Source organism: Tupaia chinensis, unplaced genomic scaffold (assembly GCF_000334495.1).
Source record: "Tupaia chinensis unplaced genomic scaffold, TupChi_1.0 Scaffold000315_1, whole genome shotgun sequence".
NCBI lineage: Eukaryota > Metazoa > Chordata > Mammalia > Scandentia > Tupaiidae > Tupaia > Tupaia belangeri.
This window is the reverse complement of record NW_006159808.1, coordinates 634,124-650,464: the sequence shown is the minus strand read 5'-3', so window position 1 is coordinate 650,464 and position 16,341 is coordinate 634,124. Positions and strand designations below refer to the sequence as shown.

At 43.6% G+C, this 16,341-nt stretch overlaps 1 protein-coding gene across 1 annotated transcript in view; it reads left to right on the top strand.

The window, feature by feature from the left end:
- SLC39A8 (solute carrier family 39 member 8) overlaps positions 1–16,341 on the top strand; it is a gene marked incomplete at its 5' end in the record, with an annotated part of 70,615 nt that overhangs the window by 33,249 nt on the left and 21,025 nt on the right. The window contains 3 exon segments of the mRNA XM_014588852.2: positions 3,530–3,699; positions 6,588–6,710; positions 7,204–7,368. Of these exon segments, the coding sequence (XP_014444338.1) occupies positions 3,530–3,699; positions 6,588–6,710; positions 7,204–7,368 (458 nt within the window).

Below are 16,341 nucleotides of genomic sequence, written 5' to 3'. Positions count from 1 at the left end.
CCGTGTGGACTGAGGTCAGAATAGTGTGGACAGAGGTGGGAACCGGGTGGACTGAGGTCAGAATTGTGTGGACAGAGGTGGGAGCCGTGTGGACTGAGGTGAGAATTGTGTGGACTGAGGTCGGAACCGTGTGGACAGAGCTCGGAATTGCGACTGTGTGGACAGAGGTCGGAACTGCGTGGACAGAGGTTGGAACTGTGCAGAGTGCCACTTGGGATCCATCTGTTGGCCACTAGGCCATGGGGCTGGCCCTCCCCGAGTAGCTGTTTTTTCCCTGAGTGATATCCTGCTAATACAGGAAGGGGACACTGCAGTGTGATGGTTTCTGCTCCCATGCTCCCCACGTGGTTCTGATAAAGATGCACAATGACCAGGAAGGATGGAAAGACTAGAGAGGTAGACCAGTTGTTTTTGTCTTTTTTAACAGAAATCTGGGGTCCACCTTAAAATTGGGCATTGATTCCTTCAGCAAGGCATGTGTGTGCTGTCTCTGGGCAGCTCCCGGCTCTCTAGGAGACATGAGACCGACCGTTCCCCTCCTGTATGTTTCCGTTTGGGTGAAGCAGATGAGTGCATGAGCGGTGAAGTTGCTGTAGCCCATGGAAATGGCGACTGGTCCAATCAGCCTCACACCAAGGCCTGTGGGAGTCTTGACGGAGCCCAAGGAGCAGGGTGCTTCAGAGAGAGGGTGTCTGTCTTGGCATGGAGAGCCACTCTCAGGCAGTGGAAAGGGAAAGGTGTTTGCAGACCGAGAACCCACATGCAGAGGGCACGCCCGGCTTGAGAAGCTCTAGGTCAAGGCGGGGTGGACAAGGGGTAATTAACCCGGGGAGGGTGTGCGGAGTCAGGGAGTGGAGGGCAGGTGCAGGGAGGGCAGGAGTGGACACATTTGTGTTTTGGTACAATAATCCGAGCCAGCGAGGGGGAGGAAGGCCAGCCAGAAAGCTGCCATGACACATCAGGTGAGAGAGAGAGGTGAGGATGGAGAGGCCGGAGGTAAGAGAGATCCGAGACAGAATGGATGGGGGCTGGTCACCCGCTGTCGGTGGACATGACTGGTGGAGAGAGCAGCTGAAGTCGTTCTGATGTTCCTGCTGTTTACGTAGGTAATGAACGAGGGGACTGGGGCAGATTTCATCATCTCGGGGGAGATGATGACTTTGAGATGTGTTTGCAGCTTGGCCTCCGTTTGGTACTCAAAGATCTGTTTGCATTTGTAGTTTTCAACACATGGTGCCTTGTCTGCCCGGTGAAAGGAGAGGTATCTGGGGGTGAAGGAGTGTGTGCAGGCCCAGGACGGGGTATGAGGCGGTGGTAAGGGAGGTGCATGAGGATGTTCTCCCAGGGAAGGTGCGCCATTGAGAACGGTCGCAGTGCAGGGACTGAGGGGAGCAGGAAGTGTTTTAGGAGATAGGTAATAAAAGGGGCAGTGGGCAGTTAGATGACTCTGTAGGGCATGGGCCAGGATCTGGACCTGAGAGGAGCGAGTCTGGAATGTGAGTCGTCATGGCCAGTGCCGCGATGGTTCTTAGGGTTACGCGTCTGTCCATAAGCGTCTGTCCTTTGCATTTGGAACCTGATGCTAGCTGCTGTGTTTTGCTGTGTGTGCGCGTGTGTGGCATGCGTGCACACCTGCATTTCCCAGCTCCCCATCATGTAGAAGACTGCAACCTGCGTGTTTGCCGGAACCCTGGTGTGGTCCATCTGAGGCTCGAACACTTGCTAAGTTTGCTTGTAGGTAGAGTGCTTGGATGAGAATGATGGCATTCTTGTATTCAAGAGATTGTACTTCAGGACAGAATTTTCATAGTTTTATTGAGTCCTTTGGGCTTTTTCAAAATGAGAATGCCTTTCCAGGAGTGATAAAGCATGTTGCTAAAAAGTGCAGGCCAGGATCCAGGGTGTGTGGATTTGAAATCCAGCTTTCTGTGCCCGTGACTCGGGCAGTTTACTTGAAAGCCACGTGCTCTGGTTTCCTGCACTCGGGAAGCAGACAGTAGTGGCACTTTCTTCCTGGGCTGTGGGAGGTTCAGATGAGCTGACCATGTGGCGGCACTGCCTGGCACACCCCTCCCTTGGTGCTGGCGAGAAGAGCAGCAGGCATTTGGAAACGTTTCCCGGGCGTTCTCGAGAGGGGCCGTGCAGATGGGTTGTTCATCCTCCACCTTGAGCCTTGTGTACCGCGTGTGGCCCCCAGGCCAAACCGCGTGTCACGCAGGCCTGGGGTCACAGGGGAACTCAGCCCGCAGTGCCCTCACCGCTGTCCTGGATGTTTCACTCGCACCCGTTTTGCCCGGCAGCCATTCCCTCCAGGACGGAGGGGGGATGGAGGAAGCCGTTGCACGTGCCATTGGCTGGGTTTGCACACGGAGACAGCGTTTGCTTGTTCCCATCCAAGCAGCATTTCTTGAGTGCCCGTTGGGCTCCAGACACTGAGGTTGAGAGACAAAAGACGGCACTTCCTTCTGCCTCTGGCATCTCTGTCTGGACATTTGGCCTCAGTGTGTGCAGTGCAGTCTCCCTCCTGCCCCCACGTACTCACTTCCTGGGCGCTCACTGCACTGGCTGACCCGGAGGTTGGGGAAGTGGGCTGGGTGGGATGGTTGGAGAAGTGGGATGGGCGGGATGGTTGGGGAAGTGGGCTGGGTGAGGTGCTGCTGTGTCTCCAAGGAGCGGCTCTCCCCAGGAGTCTGCAGACAGACGTGGTGCTGACAAGCTCATTCATCAGCAGCTGTGGTCTCCTGAAGCTAACCCCACCCCTCCCCTCCACCGTCATCCCATACGCACTTCCGGCAACTCACACTGCCGCTGTGTCCCCTGGAAAGGCCGTGTGTGTGTATATATATATATATACATTTTTAATTAAACAAGGTCTCATCATGTTGATCGTCCTGCTTCAGCCTCCTGCGTAGCTGAAACTACAGCTGACGGCAAGATGAGATAAAACTGAAAACTAAATTTTACAATGCTCTTTCCATTGAAGAACCTTGCCGAGTAATTGGTAGGTAGAAGGTGCAGTAGCGCAGGGATTACAACTTAATAGCCAGAGACAATGAATGGTTCTGTGTATTTAAATAAGTGTCCTTTCTTGTCCCTTGTGCCATCCAACTTTCTAGGATGGGCTGGGAATCGAACTAAGGCCTCCCATGTGGTTGAAGCCTCAGCATCACCCAGTGTGCTGCCCAGATGGGCCGGAGGCTGCGTGTTAAGCTAGACCTTGAACTGTAAGCGAGACATGGCAATTGCTTGTCTCCACTCTAGATGTTCTTCAGATTCCCTGCAAGCTGTTGAACAACGCGACCCCAGAATGGCGACTGATCGGGAACAGGCAGGATCGCGACTAATGTTTACCGTGCTGTGTTCACGTTCTGTTTTCTACATGATTGTGGCTGGGAAGATTTTGTTGTTGGAAGACGATGCTGGTGTCAAGCTGTTAGCGAAGACCTTTGTCTCGAGCTTAGTGTGCAGTAGACTTCGTCTTGCTGCTGGGCTCTGATTAATTTCATTCCCTTTTCCCTCCAACCCACAGTTTGGGGATATGGATTCCTGTCAGTGACAATTATTAATCTGGCATCTCTCCTTGGATTGATTTTGACTCCGTTGATAAAGAAATCTTATTTCCCGAAGATTTTGACCTATTTTGTGGGGCTGGCAATTGGGACCCTTTTTTCAAATGCCATTTTCCAACTTATTCCAGAGGTAAGGATGTTGGCTACTTGTTTCTGTGACTAATTCTTTCTTTTACAAGTTTTAAGACTTTGTGCCATTTTAGCCTCTGTAATTCTTCAAGCATTTTATGGTCTGGTTTATAGCGCTTTGGATAAGAGAAAGCTGAATCACAGCAATTGTAAAGCCTTCTCCGAGTGACAGGGAATGTCACTGTCAGAGACAAAATTAACATTGTGGGCTGCCAGCCACCAGGACGTGCTCAGACAGCACTGGGACACCTCTGCTGGCCTTACCACTCCGTTCTGCCGTGCATGTGGCCAATTTAATTTTTCTACGCACTCCTTTATTGGCTATTTATTTTCTTGAAAGACATGCAATGACAAACTTACTGAAGCTATGCCACAAAATGTCCTCATATATATTCTTCTTTTTTAATTATGAGAGACAGAGAAAGAGAGAGAGAGAGCACACCCCCCCACCCCCAGTGGGGTGTGACCACGCTGCAATCTTTTTCTCACCATTTGTCTATCCTGTTGGGATGTTGGGTATGCATGCACATGCATCCAGTGTGTTTTTCTGAGCTGCCATCACTGGGACTTGAACCATCATTGGCCATGTGGGATCTCACTCCCTTACCACCAGGTCACAAGGCCACCCCTTCTCATATATATATGTATTGCATCTATGGAAGACTAGAGGACAAATGAAAGCATGGTTGACAAACATTGTCTTTTTTTTTTTTTTCCCTCTGGAAAAAAAAATAAATTGGGGACCATTAAATAAAAGGCAACTTATTATTATTATTTGCTTTGACAAAATGTGTAATTGATGTGACAGTGCCCTATTCAATTAGTTGACAAATAATGTATGTTTTAATCTCCACTGCAGCCATCTAAGGAAGGAAAATGCTAAGGGGAGGAGCAGGAGCACCGAGGGGGAGGAGAGAGAAAGTCACCTCGATAAGGGGGAGCCTAGAGGGCAGCTGGGGAAATGGGCCTAAGCTTGACTTGCACCTCCCTGCCCACCTACACACAGCGAGGAGAGACAGGCCCAGCAAGTGGAAGTAGCATTTCAGGGAGTATCACCCTCACCTCATAATTTTAGAAATTTTTAGCTAAAGCTTCTTTTAGTTTCCACAACTAAAGAGGAAAACTTCAAAAAGTTTGTGGAAGAATGGAATTAAAGTATGAATTTATTTGGGTGCAAAAAAATGAAATCACATTTTCATTATAGGTCTTTTCCATGAACTTTCTGAAGACCCTCATATGTGTGAAAAAGGGAATATACCTTCTTAGAGTTATAGATTTAGTATTATTTAATCTAGAAAGGACCTAGGAAAATCCCTGCTTCAAACCCTCAGTTGTAGAGATGAAGACGTTAAAATCCGGGGGGATTAAATGACTGACTTACAGCCATATGATCAGGTAGTAAGAAAGCTACCATGATAATACAGAATTTCTGGTTAAAAATACATTATATATAATATATATAATGCAATGAAGTTTTATATGTCTGTGCATTTATTATATCACCTGCTTTGTGGGTCAAATTAAGTTAAAGTGATATTCTATATACATTGGAGATTCTACATAGATCATTTAAAGTTTTCTATTTTATTGAAAAATATAGTAATAGGAAGAATCTCTTTGTAATAATACCTTGAATTTTCGTTGAGAGTTATTCCTTTGTTTGTAACATTTTTTTTTGCTTTTGTTTTATTTTCCTAACCTTTGCCTGTTCAGTGCAGGGAGTAGGTATTCTAATGCCATTTTTGCACTGTATAAAGAGGCATGGAGAAGCCTCATGAATGAAGGGTAGCCAGGAAGTTTTCCTGGTGGCAGACATAGAATAAGAGCCCTGTGTCAGAGGGGAGATTTACAGTGTGTGGAATGCTGTCACGTGGTTTTCCACATGTTGCTCTCGCCTCCTATTTTACTTAAGTTTATGCTTGTCTGCGAGAGACTCTTTGGAATTTCAAATTCAAATTCTTGCCCTTTTGTACTTTAAATACATTATTTTGTTCTGATTTTGTGTGTGTGTGTGTGTGTGTGTGTGAGAGAGAGAGAGAGAGAGACCTATACACTGAGAGCAATCTTTTTGTTTTTATTTATTTACTATAGGGTGTGTGCACTCACCAGAGAGAAACACACAGAGAGAGGAGAGGGAAAGTGAGAGAGCACCCTTGAGGGAGGATGCCACGCCATGATCTCCTCTCCTTCGGTCTCCTCTTGAGATCTTGGGAAGGCACGCATATGTGCCTGGTATGATTCTCAAACCATCAGGTCTGGGACTCAAACTGTAGAGTTGGCCATGTGAGATCTAGTGCCTTAACCTCCATGCTACTTCCTGGCCCCATACTGGCAGCAATCTTAAATCTTTTTTTTTTCCTTCTTGGGCTCAGTTGTTAATTTATTTAGCTTGTTATGACTCGTCAGGATCTCTCTTGGCAAAACAGCAACCCAAGTGACTGCCATATTTGTTTTAAAAAATTGACTCTGGATATCATGGGCAAATATTTTTAGAGATAGTGGGTAATCGACATCTCGCTTATCTTCATTAACAGACCTAATATTATCTTCTAAATATCAGAAGCATTGTTATCCTTTACTGCTAAAAGTTTACTTGTTCAAGGCAATTATTGGTGTAGGTGTTATCGAGAGGAAATGACAAGATCATCTGGTGGCTTTACTTAATGGGACAGCTTCTGGCTGTAAATTTCTACAGTGTCCCATATGGTTTGGTTACTCATGTTTCTGAGTTTTCATTATGTGAGTTTGGCAAATAAATTCCTGATATTATCTGGATGTGAAAACTTGGGACATTGGTGAAAATTGTATATTGAAAAATTGTTCTTACCTTCCAGAAATCAAATTAAATTAGTGAGTTTTACTTGAGTGTTTTTTTCCCCCCTCTCTTAGGCATTTGGATTTAATCCCAAAATTGACAACTATGTTGAGAAGGCAGTTGCTGTGTTTGGAGGATTTTATATACTTTTCTTTTTTGAAAGAATGCTTAAGATGTTATTGAAGACCTATGGGCAGGTAAATGGGCTGTACCGAAAACATTAGATATTTTATTTCCTAAGGCTATTCTATGCACAGGCAGGAATTTTATTCCTAGAATTATGTGAACACTCCACTTGTTAGACTTGTGGATGTGAACAGAATGATAAGCACAAGAGAAATAGAAATACTTTATTCATATTGTAGGGTTTGGAGCAAGTTCTCAGAGCTGCATATCAAGATAGCTATGCATAACTTACATTCCCTTTGTATCCATCACGAAAGAAAGTGTATTACCCTAATATGAAAAAGGAAAACATCAGAATCAAATAAATCAGAATATGTTTGGAGAGATAGACGTTTTCTAAACCTAAAATGATTGTGTTACATTATATTACATTAATTTTGTGCCTATAGAAAAGAAATAGCAATGTTTACTTATATATGCATAGAAGTAATCTTTATTTGCTGGTCTGTATGAGCTGGTTTTCTTCTTAGAACCTCTTCATCCCTTTCCTGTTTCCCCATGTAGAATGATCATACCCACTTTAGAAATGATGACTTTGGTCCTCAAGAAAAAGCGCCTCAACCCAAGACTGTGCCCGCTGTCAATGGTGTGACGTGCTATGCAAACCCAGCTGTCTCCGAGCCTAATGGACACATCCACTTTGATAATGTCAGCGTGGTGTCTCTACAGGTAGGTTGTTGCCTTTTGCTTGTTAAGATCCTGCATGCTTTATCTGACGCAGAGTCCCAGGTGTGCGGCTGAGGCAGTATTTGTATATTTACATGTGTCTGACACGGTCCTGTGCAGATAGCATTACATCTGCTTCCTTTTTCCACGTTCCTCTATATGTTTAAACAAACTAAACATGTGTTTGAAGAAAGAAATGATGGATTACTGGATCTAGGACTTCATTATTTTCTGATCGTTTAACTGTACAGGAATCTCAATTAGACCTACATGACAACATATAGAAAAATTCATTGAAAACATTTCTCTTAGTTTACAATTTTTTCAAGACCCCAAACCAAAGAATCCATTTTGATTGACTTTTGAAAGTGCAAGAAAAAATATATGTAAGCTGTTAAAATTGTGTTTCTTAATGAACTGCTTTAGAATTTGCATTTGTATCTTTTAAATATTATGAATAGGTACTGTTTCCGAGCAGGTATTACATGCCAGGTAATACATTAGGCACTAACTCATTTTGTCTCATTCCCTTTTTACAACAATTATTCACAGTAGGGATTATTTTCTATGTATTAAGAATTATTTTGGCTTCAAGGGATGGAAATCATATTCAAATTATGTATACACAAAGCAGAGTTGATTGGAAAGATACTGAGATCTCTAATGGAGCAACCATGATATGGGAGGAACTTCTGAGAACCTAGGAATCCTTCGAGCCTCTGGGACTCTCCTCTTCCCACCTGCCTCTCAATGGCCTTCTTTTCTTTCACTGTGGACAAGACGGATCCTTCCTTGACAGGGAAACAGAGCCACTACTAACTCCCAATTTTTTTTGTCATAATTTCAGCTACTAGAAGGAAATTGGCCTGACTCTCTCAGTTCTAAATCCCAAATCCCTTGTCTAGCTTGAATCACTTCTAGACCAATCTAAGTGTTTAGAGGCCTGGGCCCCTCATATTGCTCCAAGGAAACCTAGATGGAACGGAGGAGTAGTTATTAAAGAGTTGCATTCATGTCCACAAATTCTCATTTGGCAGATGAGGAAAGTGGATCATTAGATGTTAAATAACCTCTTCAGGTTACTCAGCTAGTAAATGGCAGATCTGCAAGCTGGAAAGTTAAACTCAATGTAAAAGTGAACATTTAAAAACAGACAAATAAACAAAGGAAAGCCAGCTAAGGGGGATGAAAGTGGAAAAGAAATACCTGCAACAGGGTATTACGAAAATGACCTGAGTTTCCTTCTGGAAAGAAAACATAATTAGTCATATTCTTCTTCCTGACCACTGCCCTTTAAGGGAAATCCCAAGTGTGTCTGAAGAGGCATTTTGTGTTAGCACTAAGCTAAGAAGAAATTACTGCCACAATATGATGAATGGTGCTTTCAGACAAGATTTTGCAGAGAATATAGAAATGTTCAAATAGATAATTCATTGTAATAATTACAGATGACGTTTATTAAATGCTCGAAGACTGTGCCTAGGACATTAGATAAATGCCTTATTTGTGCCTCATAATAATCTAGGTGACAAGTGCTGTTATAATTAGGGGACCAAGGCTTACAGAGGCCAAATGACTAACGCAGGAATACATAGCCCCTAACTAGCAGTTTGGATTAATAGTGAGGCTGTCTGAGGCTGAAGCCCCTGTTCTTATATACTTTGCTAACCTGTCTTCTTTGTGCCATTGTTCTATGGAAACAAAATGACAACTTCACTTTTAGTAAGTACTCATTTTTTATGAGGATGAAGATAATTTGGCCTAAGTAGTATTGCTTTCTGAGGATTTAATTTAATGCAGGGCACAGCAGAGGGAACCTAAAGAGCGATAATTAAAACCCTTCTTTTACTGTGGAGAACGATATGGAGGTTCCTCAAAGACCTTCAAATAGAACTATCATATGATCCAGCAATTCCACTTCTGGGTATCTACCCAAAGGACAGGAGAGCACTCAGTCGGAAAAGCACTTGCACATCTATATTCATTGCAGCCTTATTCATGATTGCTAACACATGGAACCAACCCAAATGTCCACAAACAGATGAATGGATTGAAAAATTGTGGCACATATACTCCATGGAATACTATTCAGCCATAAAAAACAACATGGTCCTGGAATTTGATAGAACGTAGACAAATATGGAAGATTTGTTGCTGAGTGAAGCAAGTCAGGCTATGAAAGAGAGACATTGCATGTTTCCACTTAACATATACTGACTGTCTGCACTCTATGGTAGAGACTTAAAGACTGGAGAAGATAAAAGTATTAAAAATTGTAATGACATTAGAGACAAAGTGGGAAGAGTGTGAGAGGAGATGAGAGTAGGAAATTTGGGGGGAAAATGGAGAGGTAAGTCACTTGTGGGACACAGATAAGGTTTATTATCTGTTGATGAGGATGTGTATGGTGGTCTCAACTGGTCTGGACTGGGGTATATATCATGCTGGGTAAAGTTTCTTCACAATCTAAATGATGTATAGTGATTTAATGTATGAATTATAAAAACAAATAAATAAAACCCTTCCTTTTCTATGGGTTTGTATTATAGTTGCCTTATGTAAACTTTTGTGTAAATACTGGATTAACTGGATTATAGTGAAATCATGGTTTAACTCCGACAAGTGCAATCAGCAATGTTGATAGGGTGCTAGTCAACAATGTTGCCAATTTAAACATCGATTCTTCAGATATCAGATAGCAGAGCTGATTCTGGGCCCTGAAGTTTGGAGCCCAGCTGGAACTCTTAGCCTGAGGGAAGGTTCTCTTGTATCTCCCAGAGTTCACAAGATGACCTTAAGCAGGGATAGGCTGCAACGTCTCTGGAGAAAGTCTTTGGTCCAGACTCATAAAAGTTCTGCGGTGGGCTCTCCAAGTCTCCCCACATAAAGCCTGGAAGGGACAAGCTTTGGATATAGGAGATTTAAAGGAATAATGAGTCCTTAGCCATAATAATCTAAGTGTGACCTCTCTGGACCATGTGGTTTCGGAAAGCGTTCTCCTGATGAACCCTGGGGTAAGCGGGCTGCCGAGCATGGTTTAGGGTCAGCGTAAGCTGATAGGATGTGCATACATAGGAGCATGTCTGCCAAAGCCTTCAGCTTTGTAAGAGGCTAACACATTCTTCTGGACCGTAATTAACATGGACATTGCATTGGGTAAGGTTCGAAGGCTCCTGGTTTAGGACTAGCTGTGGCTGGAAGCACGTTTGCAGTCAATCCAAGCATCATGACCAAGACTAGGTCCTAGCCCTGATCCTGTTTTACATCATTTAGGAATACTAATCTCAGTGTTCCTTTCACTTCACCTCTGGCAGGGGTGCTGGCCTACAGGCTTTTATTCATGCGTTCAGCCAACACTTACTGAGTGCCTGCTCATTGCCGAGGGCACGGGGTGTTCAGAAGCAAACGTGTTCTCGACTTCACAGTTTAGGCAGTGGAAACAGGTAACATAGAATAGAGTAAGCAACAAGAAGATACAGATTGTAGTGAAGACTGGTGAAAAATACACATGATGGTTTGGGAGTGACAAGTTGGGGCTCTTTCTGATTGGCTGCTCAGGGAAGGCCCCTCAGGCCTCAGCAGAGAATTAGGTAATGAGGAAGAACCAGCTATGCAAATATCTAGCAGGAAAATGTTCTGAAAGTTCTGAGAACAACTGGCCAGTCACCCGCAAGGGAGCTGGAGGCTGCATAGTATTGGAGTTGTCAGTATTCATGCTGGAGACTGGTGGCACAATTCCTTCAATATTTTCTCTCCTCTCCTCTCCTCTCCTCTCCTCTCCTCTCCTCTCCTCTCCTCTCCTCTCCTCTCCTCTTCTCTTTTTTTCTTTTCTTTTCTCTTTTCCTTCCTCTCTCCTCGTCCCTCCTCCTCTCCCTTCCCCTTCTTTCTCCTCCCCTTTCCTCCTCTCCTTTCTTCTCTTTTCTTCTTTCCTCTCCTCCGTTCCCCACCTCTCCCCTCCCCCTCTTCTCTCTGTCTCTCTTTCTCCCTCCCTCTCTCTCTCTTCTTTCTTTTAGTTTATCCCCACACGTGAGGGAGACAGAGTGAGTGAGAGAGACAGAGATACAGCACCCCCGTCTCCACGCTGTGATCCAGCTCCAGCTCCAGCCAGCCCCAGATGTGACGCACATGTCCCTGAGTGCTCTGTAGACTCAGGGAGGTCTCCGGGCATGAACTGGTACCTTCTCATGTGGGTTTGCCTCAAAGAGCATGGCATATTGCTGCTAGGCCTGGTCTGATCTCATTTCCTTCAGTATTCTGAATAGAAACAAATAAGAAATTGTAAACCTAGGCAAACTGTCAATCTAGTGAGAGGATAGAATGGAACCAACATTCCAGAGATTGCCTTCCGGGATGCAGTCAGTTTAAGGATGCAGGGAACGTGCACCCCAGAATGACAGCCGTGCACCAGGCCTGGAGACAAGCCATACAGATAGTCCTGGCACTCATTTCTTACAGGGGACTGTTTTTGAGTTTTTAAATTCGTCTTGAAGGAAGAGAAATTTAAGCAGAATGAGCAACCTACTGCTATTTTCAATCATGTTTTCAGTATTGCACAACAGTGGAAAGCCATGAAATTTAAGAAGTAAAGTTCTAGGTATTGCTTTCAGAGACAGTAAGTATTGCAATTTAAGTGACTGTGATTTTAATAATAATATTTCAATACTCTGTAACATTTTATATGGTAAAAATAATTTAGCCTAGATGACCCCCTTAAAATGGTTGAACACAATGTATAAAATTCATGGTTCATTTGAGTTAAGTGTGGCTTTAAGAATTTTGTTGACAATCCCCGTTGCTGCTGATTCAACAGCATGAACTTAAAAAAAAATTGAATATAAGAAACTATCTGACAGTTCTGAGTTTAGGGAAGTAGCCCAAGCTGGCATTCTGTCAGTAGAGAACAAATGAAAATCTGGGTTGAGGCAGTATGCTTCTCAGTTTTGCTGAAATGTAGGAGAAGGAAAAGATATATAGAATAATTAAAATGTATAAATTAGGTGTAGTTTTATTATTCATTGCAGCTATTCTAGCCCACCACAGAATACTCACATATACAAGAATGTTTAAATTTAGTAGTCTGGTATTTTGTTCATATTGAGTCATATAAATTATATCATATTATAGCTTTACACATTTAGAAAATTTTCTTATCATTAAAGCATATTTATCACGGTAGAAGAATCGAAGATATTTTATTTAACAGTGTGTTAGCTTGATTGTTTTTTTAGAGAGAGATTTTTGCTATAGGGCACGTGCGCTTGCTGGAGATAGAGAGAGAGAGAAAGGGAACCCCCCCCCTCCCGGGGAGATGGCTACACTACAGTCCTATCTCCTCCATTTTCTTTTAGAGATTTTGGGCGCACATGCATATGTGCCTGGCGTGAATTTCAAGCCTCCGGGTCTGGGACTCAAACCAGTGCCTTAATCATCACGCCACCTGCTGGCCTCTTGACTAACTTTTAAATACTTAGACAAATGACTTGAGACTTCCCTAGTGCTCTTGCTCCAAGCCTAGTAAGTGTGAGGCCCAGAAATCCCTGTCTGTGTGTGCCATGCACGTGTGCAGGAGAACCAATAGTTTCTGGAAAAGACGAAGGAACAGAGGGGTAGGAAGGTGGGTGCAGGGAGAAGAGGAGCGTGTGGGACTGTGTTCCTCCAGTAACTGGATGACGTGCTCTGCCTCACCCGTGACAGTGCTTTGTGCTGTTCTGCCTGCTGAGAGGCCACCTGGAAGCCATTTCGGTATCTAAGCAGCCAGGTTGAGGGCGTCCCCTCCAGCTGGCAGCTTTGAATGACTGTTTATTGGGTGTGGATTCTTTAGGGCTGTTTGGTTCTGTGGGAAGTGTGCTAGCTCTTCAAGGCCACTAGAGGGACCGTCTTGCTCATTCCTCTGGCAGTCTGTAATGAGTCTTTTTTTTATTTATGAAATCTCTCAGGCTTCCATTTAAGAGTAGGTACTATTAAGTATAAGGAAACGTGACCCATCTATTTTTCTAAAACATTAGAAATTAATAGTCATCTTTAGAAGCCAGCTGTTGTGAAATTTCTGTTTAAAACTGAGGTGCAGTGAAGTGGGATTTAGCTACAAAGTGTGGTGATGTTAGGGAGACTTGCTTTGTCGATAGGTGAAATGAAATGGTGTTCCACAAATAATAAACATAACATTTTTGAGGTGCTGGGCTCTCAAGAGTCCAGCAGATTTTAAATGCATGTAATCCATCCAGCAACGATTTGTCGAGTACCTGATATGCACATGCTTGGCACTGTTCTAAGTACTGGGAGTACTCAATACTGGGGCAGAATAGACAGACTTTTTGTCCTTCCGGATCATAAGTGGAACCTATCTTTTGCTGGAGTAGAGGGGAAGCAGCAGTGTTGGAATTATTGGGCCATTGGAAAAATCATGATGCATTTTTTGCATAGGAAAAATACATCCAATACATTGGCTAGTGTTTGCTTCTTAGCAATAAACTATGTTGTATAATTTGAGAAAAACTAGTTGCTATCACTGAACCTTTGCTTATCTGTTAAATGAGGAGTAAAAATCTTCTACTGAACGTTTGTGAAAATTACATAATTTATTACGGGTCAACTCTTGGGTCGTTGGAGAAGTCATGATGTATTTTTTGTGTTTTCCATGCAAAAATGCATCATGACTGTTTCGACAACGCGATATATAACCTTGTATCCGACACATGGTTCATGATAAATATATGTACATCATCCTCCCTTTCCATTCATTGAGTTAGTTTTTATCTTTTCAATCAGAAGGTGGGTGAACTTGTGTGTGTGTGTGTGTGTGTGTGTGTGTGTGAGAGAGAGAGAGACAGAGAGAGAGAGAGAGAAGGAGATAGAGAGAAGGAGAAAGAGAGAGAAAGCACCATCAATGGGCTACGGAAGTGCCACAGTCCCCTCTCCTCCATTTCTGCATCCTGTTGGAATTTGGGGCATGCATTCACGTGCACCCAGTATGTTTTTCAAAGCTTCCGGGGCTGAGATTTGAACGACAGTTGCCATGTGGGATCCAGCTGCAACATGCACAGAGCTTAACCACTACACTACTTGGCTGGCCTTCTAGTCACCATGCTTTCCCCCTTCGTGTTTATTATAATCATCTCACCAAGTGCTGTCATTTCATATTTTTTTGCTCCTCAAGGAATATCTCCCAAATCCATATGCTTAATTATGTATAGGTCATCATTGTCGGAAGACAGTTTCTTGTACTAGGCCATAAAGGTATTTGAAACTATTTCTATATATTTTTTCTAGGACAGAGTAACACATAAGATAAAAGATATCGATCCATGATTTATCTCTATTATTTACCTTTCTTACAGTTTGAATACTTTTCCTAGTAAGTAAAGTTTAATTTTTGAAACTTGTAGGTCATGTAGTAATAGAGACAACTTTCTGAATGTGAATGTCTCCAAGTCTGCTACTGACACTTACTCTCACTTAATGGAGCAGAATTTACCGTCCAGTTGAATTTACCGTCTGAATGATGGTATCACGCGTTGCCTCACAGATTCTTTGTCGAGCGGTCTGCCTGTGCATCTTGTCAGTCCAGTTATATGTGTCATAGTCGGATACATTTCATTTCATTTGCAAGAACTTGACACAATGATGCCTTGATTGTGTTTGAGAGATGTTCACCATATTATTGAAATAACTGGGGCACATAAAATCTCTTACAAATTAAAAAAATTCCAGATATAGAAATGTTACACAGGGACTCATAGGTGACGTGGTGGTTGAGGTGCTGGATTCCCACATGGTCAACTGCAGTTCCAGTGCTGAGCCCGGTGGCTTGAAACTCAGGCCAGGCGCACATGCATGTGTGCCCAAAATCCTGAGAGGAGAATGGAGGAGAAGGGATTGTGGCATGGCCATCCCTTAGGGGGTGATTTCTCACTTTCTGTCTCTTTGCCTGTCTCTGGTGAGTGGACATGCCCTATAGCAAAAAACTCTTAAAAAAAAAAAAAGAAAGAAAGAAATGTTATACAGACCAATTTCAAAAATGAAAAATTCAGTGATACAGAATGTAAAGTGGTTAATTGGGAAGAGGCCACGGCAGGGAGGCAGGGCACACCACTGAGCTAGGGGTGCATACACCCTACACGGAATTAGTGCTAACATGCAGAGCCTAGAAATAATAGCTAGGATGACTGGCCAAGAAAGGGAAACCCTCCATTAAGAACTACTTTTTTTTTCTTTTTGTTTTGGAGAGGTTTTTGCTATAGGGCGCGTGTGCTCACCAGACAGACAGACAGAGACATAGAGACAGAAAGCAAGAAATCACCCCCCAGGGAGAATGGCCATACTGCAATCCCTTCTCCTCCATTCTCCTCTCGGGATCTTGGGCACGCATGCACACGAGCCCAGCGTGAGTTTAAGCCACCGGGTCCGGGACTCGAACCGTGGTCGACTATGTGGGAGTCCAGCAACATAGCCATTGCGCTAACTGCTGGTCCCAAGAACTACTTCTGTGACCCAGCCACTGTGCACAGTGGTCATGTAAGTGCCTTGCATGGCTGGAAGCCACTTGCTAACTGCAGGTTAGGATCCCTGGGCCAGCCTGAAAACACTCTAGGTGTGTGTGTGGGTGTCCAGCATCTTCAAGATCCTGAGAAGCTGGAGAACTGGGAAAGGAGATCACAGTGTGAAACAACCTTGGAGGAGGGTGCTTCTCTCCCTCTTTCGCGTGTGCAATGACTACTACTTTTGCTTTTACAGATAAATCCGTGTCCTATATATGAATATTTGGCAAAACCATTTTGTTTGCTTTCATGTCGTGAGGGATTTAGGCTCTCTGTTGTGACTATGTTAGCAACCGTTTGGCCAAGTTAAAGGAGTTCATGGTCTCACCGAAGCTCCTCCGTGAGCTGCTGGCTAATGTGCTCTGGTGGAGCGGCACGTGGTCAGTGGTTTGTAGCTATTATTATGTTTCATTCCCACAAGAGCCCTGGGAACTCGGCA